The sequence below is a fragment of the Alligator sinensis genome, unplaced genomic scaffold (genome assembly GCF_000455745.1).
Source record: "Alligator sinensis unplaced genomic scaffold, ASM45574v1 scaffold337_1, whole genome shotgun sequence".
In the NCBI taxonomy this organism is placed as follows: domain Eukaryota; kingdom Metazoa; phylum Chordata; order Crocodylia; family Alligatoridae; genus Alligator; species Alligator sinensis.
In genome coordinates this window covers 289,898-308,211 of record NW_005841927.1, presented here as the reverse complement: position 1 = coordinate 308,211, position 18,314 = coordinate 289,898, and the positions used below count along the sequence as shown (strand labels likewise).

Genomic DNA, 18,314 nt, shown 5'->3' with positions numbered 1-18,314 from the left:
GGGGGGGGTTGCTTGTCACTTGGGGGTGCAGCCGTGTGTGCGTCTCCACCCACAGCCCTCGCAAAGGTCACTCGTGGCCAGCACTGCCATGGCCGCGGGGACGAGGCTCACAGCCAGCTGCCAAACGAGGGAGCAGCGACCCCGGGAGAGGCACATTTGGATGAAGCCAACGGCAGCCTCGGGGCCTGGGCATGGGCACGTGGGCAGCGTTTGCTCCCTCGCGGCTCTCCTTGCAAAGGCCAGGCCTGGAAGAGGGAGGCAGGGGGGATCCTTGCAAGGTCCCCGTGGACCGGCTCTCTGCAGCGAGATGCTGCAGCCCTGCCCCGAGCCTGGCGCTCCCCCTCGCAGGCTCTCCGGGGGCCGGGCCCACACGAAAGCCGTAGGTTATAGCTGCGGCGCTGGAATTGACGGCGCCGCGCTCGGTTACCAGGGAGGCAGCGCGGGGGTCAGGGCCGCAGGTGACATCGCGCCAAGGTAACCATGGCAAAGCAAGGCTTGCTTCTTTGCAGGTGAGAGACTTCTCCTAGCAACCCAGCGCCAGCCCCCCCCAGGTGCCGGGGCTCTTCCAGGCTTCTCCCCCTCCTTGCTGATGAGAGACGGGGAGGAGGATGCCCCTACGCAAGCTGCCCCGCTCCCAAAGCAGCAGGTCCTTGTTCTCCCTGCTCTGCTGCCCCGGGGCTCTTCCAAGGGCATGAGCACGGGCCCCACCGCGCCCCGAACCTCGCGCTCCTGGCCTCTGAGTGCTGGGGCAGAACGTGCCCTGGGCGTCTGAGCATGCCAGGAAGCCCTTTAGCCAGCGCTTGCAGGGGAGGAAGGTGCTTGTGAGACATCCTGGTGCAGCCACGAGCCTGCCACCCCCAAACCGAGCACCGGCGGGTCTGGCTGGAGCGCGAGACGCATCAGCCCACGGCGTCCGCCCCAACCCAGCGCTCTCTTTCTCCAGGGCGAGAGCCGTGCTCGTGCTTTGCTGACCGGGGGCTCGTGCCTGCGCCCAGAAGCCAAGGAGGGGTCGGGAGGAGAGCGGGAGCCCTCGCCACCCCCTTCCACGGGCATCTCAGTGCTGCCAAGGGCGGGGGGGACTCTTGCCCCTGGTTTTTGGCCTGGCGGAGAGATCCCTGCCAGCAAATCAGGAAGACTGAAAAGACAAAAAGCAAGCGGGCCGCCCTCGCAACCGCAGACCGTTTTCTAGACTCTGCCGTTGCTCGAGCCTGCTCTGGGTAGCGGCGGGGGAGCTGCTGCGGGGTTGCCTCGTTTGTGCAGCCCTGGCCCACGGACCCTCATTAAGAGCAGGACTCGGGCCTCTCTGCGGCGAGGGTTTGACAACCGCTGCCTCAAGCCGCTCGCATGCAGGCGCCGGCCTTTGTGAGCACGCCCGGGCCTGGCGCAGAGCCGCCGCGCTGCCAGACTGCAGACGCTCCAGCTCCAAATCCATAATTCCTCTGGCACCCCGCGGTTATCTGTACGCGGCTGCGAGCAGATGGAAGAGTTACAGATAAAGCCCGGCGCAGCGCGGCAGCCGCTTTGCCTGGTCCCCGCACGGCTGCAGATGAAACAGCACAAGAGAGGAAGGAAGAAATACAACATAAAATAAAATATAAAAGAAAATACAGCCGGACATTTCCAAACGGCTGGTCCTGCTTTCCCGGCATGCCGTGGAGGCCTGGGGAAGGGTGAGCAGGCAGGATCAGGCCCCGCGCTATGGGGGGGGATGTCTCCCAGCACCCAGGGATGCCTGGCTAACGAACGCGGCCTGGGAAGGGGGCGACACGGGCGTAGCAGAGCCACGCCGCACGCTGGGAGAGCAGGCTGTTAACACTGATCACGGCTGGCAGTGCCTGAACTCGCCTCGGTCCCAGAGGGGGAATTAAGGGAGAGAAGATGACGTCAATGTGGAGAGGCCCGATGTCCCACTTGTCCGAGCCAGCCAGCAGCATCTTCTTGGTGTTGCTCACACCACCTTGAAGGAGAAAATTAAATGGGTCTTCGGAGACCGGGGCTCCTGTGAAGCAGCCTTCCAGCCAGCTGCGCTTTAGCACCGAGCCCGGTGCAAGCAGAGAGAGACACGTACGCACATCAAATGCTTTGGACAAGGCCAGAGTTGCAAGGCACAGGCAGGCCCCGAGAGGCCCTCCCAGCTGCTTCTGCAAGCGGCGGCTCCTCCGGAAATCGCGGCTAATGGAGAGGAGAACTTTGCAGGACGCGCCGTTCGCCGCGCCATCGCGTGTCTCGCTGCCGGGGGAGGCAGCGCGTCGGCTTGGAGCCTGCCACGGCCATTTCCCCGCTCAGGCCAGAGCCGTGCAAAGCAGGTGTGCGAAACACGCGGCCTTTCGCCTGCCACCCGGGCCGCAGCTGCGGTGTCGGGCAGCCAGGAGTGATGCTAGAGCAGCTGCCCCCCACGCCCAAGTACGAAAGGGGTCCAATCTGGCTTGCCAGACCCCTGGCCTTGCTGCCAGGCAGCTCAGCCCGCAGCCGTGCCGGGGTGAGGGACGGCCGCAAAACGGGAGAGAGGAGCTGCGGGGAGAGGACCCTGCTAGGAAGCCTCCCGCTAATTGGAGCCGCGCAGCATTTTGGTCCTAATCAAGGAGACTGCGGCTATTAAGACGAGAGGAACCGACAGGTCAGCCAGCCTGTGGGAAACGAAGGGCTCATGCACGAGGGATGGGGAGCTGCAGGAGCGTGCTGTTCCCGCATCGCGCTCTCCCCTTCGGCCACCTTTGCGGAGCCCGCCGTGCTGAAATGACTGATCAGAGCCACATCTAGGTCCCCTTGCGAGGACGGGCTGGCAGAGCCCCGGCTGCTCATCTCAGGGTCTCGCGTGCAATATGGGGCTTGCTGCTCGCCAGCGAACGGCTGGAGGGTGGGGGCATCCGTTTGAGAGCTAAGCGCCGACCGCAACCAGCTCCCTTCTCTCCCCCCACCCCGCCGCCATTAGCTCTGCAATAGCAGGCAGGGATTACCTAATTAATCTAACGAGTTTGCAGCGGGGTCGTGAACCTCAGTGACCCGCCCGGCACCGTGCAGCCTGCATGCATGCCTGCCCCGGGGAAATCAAGGGAGTTTCCAATATGGGACAGCCAGGCCTGAAGGCTGTGGCGCACGTGGACCGGAGGGTTTGAGACAAAGGCTCTTCTCTCTCCCACCACCATCTGCAAAGCAGCACATTCAGGCAATGGGCTAACTCAGCAAGTTGTCTGACAAGACACGCCGTCCCTGAGAAAGCATCCCGAGTGCCGCGGCCAGCTTGCAGTTCACCCATGCGTGACAAACGGTGTGCCATGCAGCTTGAGCGGGGCTATTAGCAACTTTAAAGGCAACGAATTGCTTTTAAATAAATAGGTATTTATTTAAAAGCAAGGACTACCGCGGGGGCCTTGTTTTAATGTGCTGTGAAGAGACCAGCCTGTCTCCCCGCGCAAGGATTCCTCTCCTGGCACGGTTCTGCAGATGGATGAGCGCTGGCTGGCTGCGCAGATGGCACTTCTCCACCCCAGAAGTGGCTGCATTTGGTGGTGGATGAAGAGAGCTCTGCTTGCACAGCCTGCAAAGTCTGTTGTACACTCCCAGCTTCTGGGGCTGGCTTTTCAGATCACAATACAGCAGCCTTGCGTACGTGGGTTACGTACACAGCCCGTTTCTGGAACCCCTCTCTCCTGTTCCAGGGCTGGGGAACTTCTGAGTACAGATAAACCAGTCCCAGCAATTGGGCAGTAGTAGCAATCTGATCTCAAATTTGGCTTCCCAGTTTCAGTACCTCCTCTCAAAGGCGGCCACAGGCAGCTTACCAAACCCACTCTCCCAGGACCAGGTCCTCAGGCCTGCAACGAGAGCATCTTCGCCGCGTGTTACCTGCATTCCCAGCCCGTTAAACCCCCACCCCTGCTTCCAAGGAGCATCAACACGAGGGGTGATTGGATAGAAAGATTTTATCAAGAATTTTTTTTTTTAAGTCTACATTTTAAAAAAAAGACTATCGTATTTTTTACAAGTACATTACAAAATCTGCAATGGGGGGTCTTCAACCTGGGGAGACAGAACCAATTATAAAAAAAGTACGAAAGCTTGGCTTAACAACAACCGGAAGAGGAACACGGAGACAGGCGCTGTTAGGAAAGAACGGCGGGGCCAGACTCTGAACTCGGGGAGACGGGTGTAAATCTGGAGCTGCATGCTTGCAGCCGGTGACCTTCCTCCTGATGTACACAGGCACAGGCCCCCAGGATCAGGGCTGTCATTACTCACTTGGTGGGGGTGGGTGGGAGGCAGACAGTCCTTGGTCTGGAGTCCAAGCCTGGATGCGGCCACCCCGATATTTTGCTGGTGAGGTGTCAGAGGGGAGCTTTTAATCCTCTGCACCCCTTTGGTCTGAGGGGGTGCGTTCCCTTGGGCTGAGCACCCAGAGGATGCTGTAGCGTGGCCCGTTCGCGGCACGGCTCGTTGGGCAGCATGCTGCGTCTCCTCCCTGTCCCACCACGGTCGCCCGACAGACCCCACCGATACAAGTGGAAATCATTACTCTGATAAATATATTTATGTCATATAGGAAATAAGGCACTTCGGGAGCATTATGGCTCTTCTAGTTCTACGTCATTCTAGTCAGGAAAAAAAAAATCAGTTAAGTTTCTGAAATGCATTAAAATGACTAAAGTTAATACAGCAATACAATCTGATCCACGTCCCCCTTGAAGGCTTTGTGGAGAAAACACAGGTGGAAAACCGGACCCCGGGCAGCTGAGAGGGATGTGGGAGGACATGCCTCTGCCCCTGGCCAAAGCCAGGCCCAGCGCCCTTCAAGGGCAGGTTCTTTCCAAGCCAGCACACTGAACATGTCCATGGACTGCAAATCTCTTCCTTCTGAAATCAGACTTCCTGCAGCTCCATGGCCATCTGGGACTCGCCAGGAGCCGTTTCCCTGGATTTGGTCTGGTGCACTATGACTGATAAGGAGAGGGGAGACCAGTGAAGGTCAGCGACTGCAGATGAGCCCTGGAAACGGGGACCAGGCATTCCCCATGTGCGAGTGCAGGGAGGGGGGAGCGCAGCAAGAAGCAGCCAAGCACTGCAGCTGAGAACACAGTGAGACTGTCTAACCGCTAACCAGCATCACGCTGCTTCGAAAGGACAGACACCGTGACCGGCCTAGACGCTCACTGCAAGGCAAGAGAGCCGATGGCACATCGGTCCCAGGCTGCACTGGGCTGGCATCTCCCCGGGAGCCCAGCATCTTCTGCTTCTGTTCCTGTCTCCCCCGAGGGCGGCTCTGGACAGCCCTTTCAAGTGCCTCCTGCTCCCCTCTCCGGATCCGTTAGCTGCTGGGCGCTCCCTCGGCTGTGCTGTTGGCCGCTGCGACAGGCGCAGCGCACGCGGCGAGGTTAGCAAAGAGGTCGGGCAGCCGCTCAGCCAATCGCCGCGGCGTTGCTACAAATGGGTCAGCAGGCTTCTAATTAGAGTACAACCACCCTGCGGAGGCTGTTCTTGGCACCTATTTCCCTTCCCCACCACTACTTTAAGGATTGCTCAGAACCTACCTGGCTACCCACGGCTCTGCGCTTCCCCCAACGGGCTGCTGAGCAGTTGAGATCAGCAGTACTTAGCAGTAATTGTGGTATCACCCACATCTGCAGATGTGGGGAGAGGGTGGTTAGGCACCCCTAGCACCTGTCCACAGCCCCCACTGGAGATGCAGTCTGAAGGACTTAGTGCTTTTGAAGCACAATTGCTTTTCAGCTAGGCTGGCAAGAATACAAGCGTTTCTCCCTCCTTGATGGGAGCCGCTGCTTCTGTCTGCACAATGACAAAAGGATCGAAAACTCCATGGCATGGGCGTGGAGAACGGTGGGCAGAGCTGGGGGGCAGGTCCCTGAACGGTCTAACCGCACCCTCCCCACGAGCCAGCTGCGCACAGAGGCACTGCCCATCACCAGTCACGATGGAGACCGCACCTTTCCTGCCCAATGTGAAGGGAGTGCTAGTTCCCTCTTCACAAGGGCATGGGCTTAGCCAAGGCAGCTCTCAAACCCAAGCTGGGCTTTGTGCGCTTTTGGTTCCCAGAACACTGTGATGCACTTGGACATGGGAAGATTTGTTCCCTTTTCCAAAACTGAAACTAATGCAGGCCCCACTGGGAAGTCGTGTAAGCATCACTGCCCACATCCTTTGAGGATTCTGGTTTATGCTCTGGCCTTGTTGCTAAAATGCATCGATGCAGAGGCCCAATAAATTAGTTTCACTGGTGTTTATGGTCAAACTGGAACTTGACAACAAGCGCCTTCATTAGCTTGGTCCCTTGGTCCTCTAGAAGAACCTAAGAGCTGCGACAGTTGGTTATTAAACAGGGAGAGAGAGAAAGGCACTCAGAAACGCAAGAATTTAAATGTTATAAAAAGCAATGAAGCTCGAGAAGGGAGCTTTGGCAACACAGGAACGTCAAGCTGGTTCCCACGTATCAGCAGCATCCTTGCTTCAATACCTGAAAGCAGTGAGAAGGCACGCCACAGATGGAAGGGAAGGGCAGGGCAGGCACATGTTGTCAGAGTCCTTTAGAAGGGGCAGGGCAGGGACCGCAGTCTCCCAGAGAGACTTCAGAACTGCTCCTTTATAGCACACCGACAGACTTGGCTAGTTGGGACCAAGCAAGGGATGGAAAATGCACCTGCTTCCCAAAGGAATTCTGGTCTCTCTGCTCTGGAGATACTTCTGCTCAATTAAAAAAAAAAAAAAAGGCAATAAAGGTATCTAAGTGAAGTCAGGTAATCCAAGCTCCCCAGTTCCCTGGGATGCACCTCTGGTCAGGAATTTGTACCCTTATCCGGGAAAGGAGTCGTTAAGAACATTTACTGAGAATTACGCTAGTGAAATACGGATGTGAAGCGATGGAAAACCAACAACATGGGTTAGGTCTAATGTCACTACTGGCTGACTTGGTTTGCAGACAAGACACCTTTATGCAATATGAAATCCTTTTTCTCAGGGTAGGAGACAGCAGCACAGGTTAAATACTGGCTTTTCGGTGGCTCACGTTCCTGCATAAAGTGCGCTATCGACCTCACGGAAAAGCACCCTTAATCAACCTGACCAACGTGCTGCTCTAAGCAGGCTGAATGAGATGTGAAGACATCGCACTCGAGCCCTGGCTGTAAGTTAGCTGTAATCACGCTGAATGCCCAATGTGCTCAAAGCCTGTATTGCACCCAGAGCACCCTGCCCCTCCCAGTATCACCAGTTCCACCTCCCTGTACTGGACACATTGTAGAGCTGACTAGATAACCAATAAAGCCCTCCTGGCACAACAGATCGTGTGGTGCCTAGCAAGGCCAGTTTTGTCAGCGCTCCAGATGTGACAGGGGAACTGCTTGGTCTGGTAACACCTCTGCTCAGCCAGGAGGAGGCAGCCAGCTGAGCAGACTGCTCAGGCTCCAGCCTTTTAACTCAGACTCTGCTGACAGATTCAGAGGCACAATAAAGGATCTTCAGGGCAGTGCTGGGGGGGAGAGGCAGCTCTTAAAGAAAACCTAGCGCTGACATTTCCATCTGGTGCACCCTGCCATCCCACGATGAGGCAGGCAGCTTAACTTGAGTTAGCTTGGAAACCCTGGGATAACGGTGCTAATTGCCAAAAACGTTATTTAGCAATGGGTTGCACTACAGAAGGGACATTACTATTTCCCTGTAGCATTAATTGAGGAGGGAGAACCAATTATGTCCACTACTTCCCTCATGTTGCTGCAGTGAGAAAACTGACTGAATTTTTTTTTTTTTTTGCAAAGTCCAACAGCTCTGTAATAAGTCTGATTTTGTCTATCATAGGTCTGATTTTTACTAGGAAACAGAGCCCCACAACGCGCAGGCTCTCTGAGCTGGCTTTCTCTGCGGCACCGACAATCTGGCAGTTCAGGTTTGCTTTCAAAGCCACCATGTCCCCTCCTGCTGGCAAACAACATTGCAATCTTTGGTGTCCCTGAGGAGACCTTGCAGAAAGGTGAATTACAAGTCCTGCCAAAGCCAAGGGTCCTTGGCATATCTTTGGTTACTGGATGAAAGAGGAAAGGCTAAAAAGGTTTTGGCAACCTGGTTAAGTACTTGATTCTTTAGGAAGGGGCTAAACCAGCTTGGAGGGTGGAGAGTGGAGCTATGGTTAATCTGACCAGTCATCCTCATCAAACTCCGAAGAATCATCCTCAGAGTCACTGTATTCTACAGCAATGCGGCGCGAAAGGATTGTCGCCACGTCGTTCCCCACGACATCCCGCTTCTCCTGTTCCTGCTGCTCCTCCACTTTGCGGAGCTGGAAGCCTGTCAAGGCAACAACAGAGATAGTCACTCAAGGGCTTGTGATTTCATGGGGGCTAAAGGGAAATGACTTGCTAATGTTGTCTTCTGAACAGCCTTGGACAGGGTCAGCTCAGTATCTGGAGGCAGGCTGGGCCAGCTTGGTGTAGCAACAAGCCACCAACCGATGAGGCCAGGCTGGGAAAAGGTGTCTGTTTCTATATTCCTTGGATGTGCTGTACACGTTGCTGTTTTGAAGGGAGGATGACTGCAGCTAGCAGGGCGAACGGCAGAAGATTATAGTCAGAATTATCGCTCTTATCAGGATGAAGCAGGGGTGGGCAGCATATTGAGATCCTCTCTGGATGCAGCTATCTATAGCAAGTGTGGGTTGCAAAAAGGAAGCCAGTGGGAGCGATGCCCTCTGGAAAGACACCTGGGCCCTCACCCTTAGTGCCCTGGGACCTCCCACAGGAAGGGACAGCAGCTACGTGCAAGAGAAATGCTTTACACTAAGAGAAATATTTTACACTCCAAAAAAACGATGCCAAGACGTACCTTGACGAATGGCTGACAGCAAATCGCTCCGGGCATCGCTGACCGCGGGCAAGGAGGATTTTGGCTTGGAGGCTGATGAGTCCAAAGGTGGAGGCGAAGCTGCCGGGCCATTCATGCCACCTGCAGACAAAGGAGGGGGGCCGGGAGGTGGCGGGGGTGGGGGAGGTGGTGGCGCACCGCCAATTTGCTGAGGTAGCAGAGGCAGAGGCACAGCAGCATAGTCTGCTGTGGGAGGGAGGAGCTGGAGGGGGAGCGAAGCCTGGCCTGGCTCCTGGAGGGGATCCAGTTGGAGGAGCTGGTGGAGGGTGGCTTGGACTAACTAGGCTGGATCTCTTCAGCCCTCCAGAGCCAGAACCTCTTTGGTTGTCTACTGGGTAGCTGTTGTGGAAGAAAGAGAAAGAGGAGCCTTAGCCGTGAGCTTCGCTTACATTACATCAACTAACCTTTGTGCAGGAAGGATTTTTTCTGACAAACAATCACCTCCAACTTCCAGCTTCTACTGAAATTCCCCAGGACGCTGCTTGCTGGTATTAAGTATCCTGTTGCCTTTCTCCTGGCTAAGGCAACAGAACAACTGATAGCTCACAGGGCAGCTGACAGAACCATCTTATCAACCAGCCATCCAGCCTCTCCCTGCCCGAGGCCAGGCAGCATGACCAAGCCCCGAGTGCCTTCTCAGCCCACACTGCCGCAGCGGCGTTCATCAATAAATCCAAGGGGTTGCATTTATTAGTAAGGAATGGCAGGTGAGGTAACATCCATTTGCTATTTATGCTGTGTGTGTTCCTGGGCTATTAGTACATTTGTATAAAGCTGTTCATTGGATTCACTGCTGTGGCTCGAAGCCTACAACTCTAGTGCTAGGGATGATTTGCCACCGTTTTCCTAGGTCTAGGATAAAAATGCATGGAGATCCAGTACACACTGATGGGAAACACTGATTCACAGTTGAGTGAATAATCTGGAAACAAAACTGTTTCCACAAGCAGAAAACACTACAGGCCTGGGAAGCACCATCAACTACTGCACATGTCGTTACTGGAAGCCCTACGCTGATGGCTCACTGCCTGGTAAACAGCAAACAAGAATGGTTTTGCCTCAGAGCTGGGCAAGTTTAACACGGAGCTAATGGTGTTGATTTGATAGAGAGAGATTACTGGTTATTTTATAATGATAGTTTGCGGGGGAGTTGGGCAGGGGGGAGAGAGGTTCTCAGTGAGCAGCCACAGATCTCAGTAACTGTGCAAGTCAGATCAAATGCCATCTAAAACCCCACACCCCTAGTCCTGGAAAAGAATGCAGGGTGGAGCACCGGAGCCTGGGCTATGAGAAATCAGAGCATTTTCTGCAATCACATTTCAGAGCGCGGTACTGCCCTTAGACAAACTGGTGCTGTTTGTCAGACACTCTCTCTCTCTGCTTATTAACATTCACCTGTGGTGGAAGCCATATTCTATAGTTCAAACCTCTGTGGCTCGAGCTACTATTAAAACATAATTTTGCAGCCTGGAATTGGTATGTAATGGGCCTGATCCCGCAGAATGCATGTACCCTCAAACTTACACTGAAGGCAACAGGTCCAGCATACGCTGAAGCCAAGAGGGTGCTCGAGACCTCGCAGGAGACGCTCTGCACTTGGCAGTATTGGTTCCCAAGCCCTCAAACTGCGATGTTTGCCAGCACCTACAACTCGTACTTGCAAAGATCAGAGAGGGTAGATAGGGATAGGGCAGGAATCCAGTAGGAGAAACCGGTTTTGTACGGAGAGTGGTTGGGGAGGCAAGGCCACATGTTCTGACATATTTGTATGTGGAGAAAGAGACCTATCAGTTGAAACTCTCCTGACCAAACAAAGACCGTTCACTGGAACTGCGAGGCTAGGAGGAGGGTGTCAACACCTGAAATCACAGAAGAACTGGGGAAATGCCCTCCTTCCACAGCGGATATTATGAAGCACTTGAAGTTTTACCTGCTGTTGTTCTCATTATGACTTTTACTTTTGCTGACTGTCTCCCAAATTACGAAGGGGGTCACTGGCATTGTGCACTTTTCTTCCAGACAGGCTCGCTCTTACCTCAGTACAGTATTTGTTAATGGGTTTCAGCAGAGCAGCCAACCCTGTCTTATGCCATTGCTTTGCAGCGCGTGCGGTTCTATAGCGAGACAAAAGGTCTTGGAAGTTACCTAAATTCCACTGGTGGTGGAGGCAGACTATCATCTGGGAACGAGGGAGGTGGAGGCATGATGGAGTCCGACGGTGGCGGCGGAGGATAGCAGTTTACATCCATGCTATCGTTGGAGCCGATGCTGCCGTTCTGATACACCATGTTGGAGGGGTACCTAAAAAAAGCCAACACAAGATTAAAAGAAAACAGTGGCTCAGCTATACCCAGTGCTCCTTGTAGATGAGGAAAAAATGCTCAGCAGGGAGTCAGAAACATGGGAACAAGAAGACAGCCATGCAGACAGCAGAAACCGTATTATTCGAGCTCCTCTAAAAGAAGAGTCTCTTTCCACATAAAAACACCCAAAGCAGTGCAGCCCTGACATGGCAGCCTTATAAAGTACCAGAATACAAAGAACAGCTGAAGGCACAGTCCAGTTCAAAACAGCCTATACATAGTAAAACAAAGTTTCCTTATCACTGCTTCCAGGAAGAAAAGGCGTAGATTGTTAGAAACCCGAGATTTACTGTACGGGCTTCTCAGTTCAGAAAAATGGAAGCATGCTGGCTACTTTCATTTTTATTTACTATTAGCATCTACTCGATGTCATTCTCCACTCCTATGGGCTTGCGCAATACTGCAATGTTCACTCCCAAACACTGCAGGGAAATTTATTTTCTTTTGTTTTATTTAAAATAATAATTATAAAAAAACAACACTCCTACTAATTTTAGTATTTTTAAAATTTGCTTTTATTTCAGGGCTGGATTTTGCTCCAAAATGGACTTTGCAAGACCTCTGTTATGCTGCACATTGTCAATGGCACCAAAAAAGTCCCAAGTGCAACGGAGTTTATCAAGGCATGGACTAGCACTTCCTGAATGCCTGGGAAAGCACCTAGCACACTGTGGATGCAATAATAAAGTATCCAAAGCAGGAGCCACATGTCTTGGTGGAATGAATCACCCCCTCCTCTGACAGTCAGTAAGATCGTTCCAAGCAGTGAAAGAAAAACAGGTCTCGAAGGCTCAGAAGCCAAAATGGAAAACAGCGAAGCAAGGGAAAGGTGCCGTTGTGCAGCCTGATTCTTCCAGCCAGGCCTCCTGTAAACAAGTTTTATTTTTAAAACTATAAAGTGTGGGATTTAAAAACAGCAGCAAAACCACCAGGATTTTCTCAAATGAAAAGAGGCTGCAAGCAGCAAGAAGGGAGCATGTTGAGAAGTGCATTGTGGGGATTCAGTCTGCTTTCAGCCTAACTGATGTCACCAGTTAAATTAAAATCTCCGAGCAAAGGGGGCTGGAGAGAGAGCTGTAGCTCAAAAGACCTGGCAAGGAGGAGAAGAGGCTTAAAATGTTGAAGTGCGATTTGTGAAACGCAACAAAGCAATCATGGAGACGCTGCCCCGCCCCCTCGCTGCAAGACCCAAGAACACTTTCTTGATGCAAAACAGACAGACACCTGAAGCAGCTGGCTCTGGGAATGTCTGCCTGCCCCATCTCCACCGGGTTTTCCCCAGGAAGAGGCTGCTAAATATATTCATGCCACGACTACAAGGAGACAGAAAGGCTACCAAAATGATGTCCCTTTAACTCCTTGAGTGCTGATGTGAGTCGTGGGGTGAAGAAACCGCCTCATCTCACTTGCTGATTTTTTTGGTAGGGGGTTTCCACATGGCAGACAGTACCCACCACCTCCCCCAGAGCCCAAGCACAGCCTGATCCCTGCAAGGCGGCCTCAAAAGGACATCTCTAGGGTGGGAACAGAATGTGCACCTCCTGCTTCCACCCTCCTGCCCAGTTGCACTGCCTTTTGGTTAACACGCTCCTGGTGAACTAGGTGGTACTGCACTTATCGCCACTTCCAAGCCATTGGCATTTCTGTGTCTGTGGCACAGAAGAGCCAAGAGCAGAGCCGCCTTGGAAAACCACTCGTGGCCCGCCCCTCTAAACTGCTAAGTTCGTGATTTATTTAGCAAATTTCAAATCGTCACATGGATTTACTTTAGAGACTCTGATTAGCAGTGGTATCGATCCAGGCTGCACTGCAAAGCCGGAGAAACTGCAGAGCAGGGTGAACTGCATTACAATCAGCAATACGAGGCTACTTCCCCTTCGCGGGGGGCAGGACGAACAGCCACAGACGCACTTACCCAGCAGGCCCATGTTTATCCTTGGACTCAACGAACTCTTGGCCCATTTTCAGCTTCTCCCACTCTTCCTTCCGGGTCTTGATCTTCCGGGGATTAATGTTCCCTCGGTTGGGATTCTCCCTCTTCTCTTTCTACAAGAGAAAAAGAGTGTGGGGGGAAAACCCATTAGAACACAAAATGGTGGTTGGTTTAGTTCTTCCTTATTCAGGGTCACTGGGAACGGGGTGGCGAAGAGCTGGGGACAACCAACACTGGAAGATGTTACTAATGTCATGAAGTATTTTAGAGAGCCTTCACTACTGAAGGGTCCAACTGGCAGATCAATACTAAAACTAATACTCCAGCTACACTGCAGCTTCAACAGACGCTGTCAAGAATGCAAACTCCCTTCTCCAAAACTGCCCAGCCGGTGTGTTTAAACTGCGCCTGAGAAAAACTAGGCTAGTATGGCAAGGAATGGTAGGGCAGTTTACCTTCCCTGGCCTGTATGTTCTTTGGCCTATGTTGAGGCTGCCTATAACAAACTGGATGCTTACTGGAGCAAACTGGATGCTTATCTTGCTGGGATCCTATGACCCCAGCTGACTTACTGCCCTTTGGGCAGGGGGCTGGACTCGATGATCTTCTGAGGTCCCTTCCAGCCCTAATGTCTATGAAATCTATAAAATAACTCCTTGCCAAACAGCGGTGACTTCCGTGGGACTTGTGTTACATGGACACACACCTGCCACAAGAAGCTGGGCTGGGCCATGACCAAGCTCACTTCCAGCACTCAGTCATGCCCAAGTCCCTGCTTCTGTGCTTTGGCTGGAAAGCCCCGACATGCTTTGAGATGTGACGCTGCAGTCACCTAAAATGCAAATCACTTTGAGGTGATCCCTGGCAGGCCAGCTATGAAGTCCTTTCATAATGCAATTGGCCATATTATTCACCAGTGTTAAAAGGAAGCTCAGCTACAGCGATCGGGCCAGGATTTGTGTTTTGTATTTTTACTTGTGAGAACGCCCAATTCCTCCCTAAAGAACCCAAGGGAAAGGAAACACCAGGATCGGAAGAATAGCTACTTCAGACGATTGCCTAACTTTTGTCTAGGATCATTTTGCTGGTCTGCAAAGACGTCCTGTTCCCTCACCCTGTGCTTCCGCTTCTCTTTCATGATATCCTTGGTGTCCTGCAGCATTTTCTCCTTCCAAAGGTCAAAGAAGTATGAAGGGTCGGTGTAGAACTTAAGTGCTTCTTTGCCATCCTCTCTGGGGTAGAAAGACACACAAGAGCCAGTTAGGTGCTTGCATGAAGCCCAAACAAAATGCCAGACAACCCTTCAGGAGTTGGAAACAAAAGGCCAGACATTTTACACGTGCTCCTCATCTCCTTCAGAACAGACAGCAGGCCTCTGGGTCTGACAGGAGCCACCCATTTCACCCCCAAGGCCTTGCAGCACAATTCGCCTCCGGGTTTGGATTTCTGCATCTGAAATTCTGTGCAAGACCTCAGCTGTTCTGAATCATCACTAAGAGAACGGTACCTCTCTCACCTCCACTCTGCCCCTGTAAAATATAACCTCCCCTCCCACTTTCTGTCAAGGCCTCCTCCTACTTCCTCTCTGCATGCAGCCCTTCTGCAGACAGCGTGGCTGCACAGCAAGGCTGATAAATACACCCCCAAGTGGACATGTCTCAAAGCCCTGGACAAAACTCCTATCAGAAAGCAGAGAAACTCTGGTGAAATTCTGCATCCTGCTCCCCCCACACCACAGACTGAGCTCCTCTTACTTCCTCCAAGAGCACGCAGAGTCAAACCTTTCATGCAATTGCACGTACTGTGACCTTTTGGCAAGTTCCTCCTTTCCCCTCACCCATATCCTGCTTTTTTTTCCCCTCCTTTTTGTGGAGAACCATCTTCTCTGCTGCAGAAACCCTAAATCAGAGCAGCAGCGTCCTTGAAACTCATGAGCACATACACACACTCCTACTTTGCAGTACGGCTGCATCCCGTGGAAGACAGCTGCCTCCAGCTATCTGTAATTACTTTTACCTGTTCAAAAGATATTTATGGAGGTGGACTACAGAAAAATTCGCATTCTGACCCCCCGCTCTGCAAGCATCGACAGGATGACATGACACAGCTAGATCATTACGGGGACAGACTTCAGGCTGCTTATCTAGCCAGGTTCTAGGTTGCAACAGGCATCGGAGACCTGGCATAGAAAATATAGAAAGAAACCCCAAAATGTACAGGATCCTCTTGCACTGCCTATTTGGGCCCAACTCGGTCTGTAAGAAAGCTCTCGGAAAGGGGCATGATTACTGAGACGCATGACAACGTGCATCATAAAGAACTAGGAAATGTATGCAGTGCTATTCAGGGCTCTCCTCCAAGGCAGTCACAGAAACAACACGAGGTAACCTAACGTGTAGTTTCTAGTGGCATTTGTATGCCCAACCTCATAAGCAGAACCACAGAAAGCTCAAGGGGAGGGTAGAGACTGCCTGACACTCCAGCAGGTTACCCTGCTTCCCTTAGGAAACTGCACTTCTCGATGAGGCTGGATGATAACCTTGCTCCTTGAGCGATCACCTCATCTGGCTGCGGAGATGCTGCAGCCTTACCTGTAAGGCGAGAGGATGTTGAGTGGTGGAGGAGTATTGCAGGTGCTGTAGGTTTCAAGGACAGGAACTGGGAGAGATTCTCTGTCAAACAGCTTCTGGTCCTGAGTGGTAGAGCTTTTGAAGGCCTTCCTCGTGTTAATGCCTTGTAAGGACACTGTAGGGAAGCAGTGAAGAGAGAAAATGAAGGACACCTCCCCTTAGGCCATTGACACAGAAGATTAAGCAGCAATATCTGACTTCTGTTGTGGGGCTCAGCGTGCTCAGCGCTTTTTGGGGTCAGGTTCCTTTTTCCACAGCTCTCTTAGGAAGCCCAGCAACACTCTGACCCTGTCTCCACCAAGAGCAGAGCCGGTTTAGCTATGGCTGTCAAGAAAGGTGCTGATGAGCTTTTAAAATCTCTGTAAACAGAGCTGTGCTGCCATTTCATTTACTGACCAGACAGCCACTGTGTGTGGAGACTTGATAATGCCCAAGCCCAGCAGAAGCAGACTGGTTTGGAACTCCTCCACATGCACGCAGCAAAGGGCTTTTCAAGGAGAGGAGGGAAGAATGCCTCTTTAGTGGAAGGGGGGGAAAAACCCACCCGCAAGCCTCTAGCACTTATAACAACTTCAAACTCATTCCAAGGCTGTGAACTCCGGGGCTCTTTAGCATGCGGGGGCTGCAAGCGCTGCGCTCCACTCCATTACCTTCTTCCTCTTTGGGATCCAGTTGAGTGACTTTGACTTGCAAGCGGTCAACTCTCTCGACCAGAGTGCTCACCCGAGAGGCAAAGGTGTTGGCCTGGGTAAAGAGCTCTCCAAAAATGTCCTCTGCAAATTTACCTGGAATATTAAAGCGGCTGCATTACACGTCTGGGCTGCATTAGGCTTTTCAACCCCCTGCCCGTGGTGCTCTGCAGCTCTCCCAATACTGTCCCCTACCACTAGCCAACCTGCTGCTGCTTCCCCATTAGCGAGCCATTACTGGCATTTAAAAGAGCCACATTTGTTTTCAAATTTGTCAGTGCTGATATTAGCCTAGGAGGCGAGGCGCGGCGCGGCGCGGCACCGTTCCAGTTGAAGCTGACCCTTCTCGGGGATCTTTAAACAATAATGCAACACAATTGAGGCATACTTCTTAAGTTTTTATTAAAGTAATAAAGAAGGGCTGACACCAGTCAAGCTGACAGGATGTTGTATTAGTCTGCGTCCGATTGGTCTACACTCCCTTTAGGGTTCTATCATGTTCCCGTTATTAGACAAGCAAATATAGTTAGATTTTATTGCTCTGTGGACCCTCCAAAGGCTCGCATATTATAAGCCACCACCCTGCAGTAGGGCCATCTTGAGGGTAAATGGTGCATATTTTTACAGTTCAGTGTTCTTTAGACCCTATATGCTAAATCCAGCTCCAGCTGCAGTCGCAGACAGGAGTACTGACCCTTTAGTTCCTTCAGGTGGCAGCATCTGAAAAATTGACGCTTTCAAGTTTATTTTAGATCAAAAAATATGTACAGTGACTTTTGCCGAGTTGCTTGAACGGGGATGTTCCCTTAGTAAAACCTCTGCTGGGCTGGCGAGCCACCGGCCAGCAGCCTGCCACAACACACGTAATTAATAATTATCTGCCCTGTGCAAGCGCCTAAAAGCCTGTCATGGAGTCCATTGTGCCCAGCATTGTATGAATAGAAGAAGATGGCTTTTGTCCTAAAGAGCTTGTCTTGCACTTAGATTGCCAGAGACAACAGTTAGACACAGACGGGGGAGGACAAGGAAAAGAAGAGACATCTGGGCCGTTTTGGTTTTCTGTTTGTACAGCACCTAACACAATTGTTTCTTGGTCCCTGACTGGGACTTTCAAGTACTACCTAATGGGGGCGGGGAGATCAAACCAGAGCATTGGTTATTAATGATTTAGTCACACCTGCTGCCCAACTGCTCCACCATCAGAAGCAGCACCGTAAGTCTCTAAACATTTCCTGCTAAGACTGGCAAAACAGAAGCCCAGAGGTAAGCTGCTAATAAGCAGTCTGATTTTTAAAGAGCACTGAATAGCCAAGAGCTTCCCCCCTGAAGTCACTGGCAACTGTCAAGTGCTGAGTACTGTTGAAAATCCCATCACACACTCCAGAAACTATTAAATAAAGATTTTGGAGCCCGACTTCAGGCTCTTTAAAAAAAAAAAAAATTCAGCCCCTCATGCAACAAACCACGTGGGTAAAATGACAAGTGCATTTTAAGGGGTGTGTTCAACGTGGATCCTCAAAGTCAGCCCGCACCCAGGGTTTCTATGCAAGTTGCTTAAAATACGATTCTCCTCCCACTGTATATGAAGTTTTATGCAGGGACACTGTCTCCTCCCTGTGCTAACTCAGAGGAGAGTATTTGTTCTCTCAGACCCAGGAGTCAGGGAGAGCTCATCATAATTGCCTTTTGTGAAGCATCCTCTCTATGCTACCTCGTCGTAAGAGGAGGTCATACATTTTTGCAAAGGATGCCAGAATAGCACAGGCAAGGCTTACCTATAGCGTAATTTGACACACCTCACAACAAAAAAAACAAACCATCAAAAAAGTTGCAATTT

At 52.0% G+C, this 18,314-nt stretch overlaps 1 protein-coding gene across 1 annotated transcript in view; it reads right to left on the bottom strand.

Moving 5' to 3' along the window:
- Positions 1–3,904: 3,904 nt before the first annotated feature.
- Positions 3,905–18,314, bottom strand: part of WASF2 (WAS protein family member 2) — a 16,831-nt gene continuing 2,421 nt past the window's right edge. The window contains 8 exon segments of the mRNA XM_025198614.1: positions 3,905–8,289; positions 8,824–9,056; positions 9,058–9,201; positions 11,008–11,163; positions 13,141–13,271; positions 14,273–14,390; positions 15,750–15,903; positions 16,439–16,573. Coding sequence (XP_025054399.1) covers positions 8,132–8,289; positions 8,824–9,056; positions 9,058–9,201; positions 11,008–11,163; positions 13,141–13,271; positions 14,273–14,390; positions 15,750–15,903; positions 16,439–16,573 — 1,229 coding nt within the window. The 3' untranslated portion in view covers positions 3,905–8,131.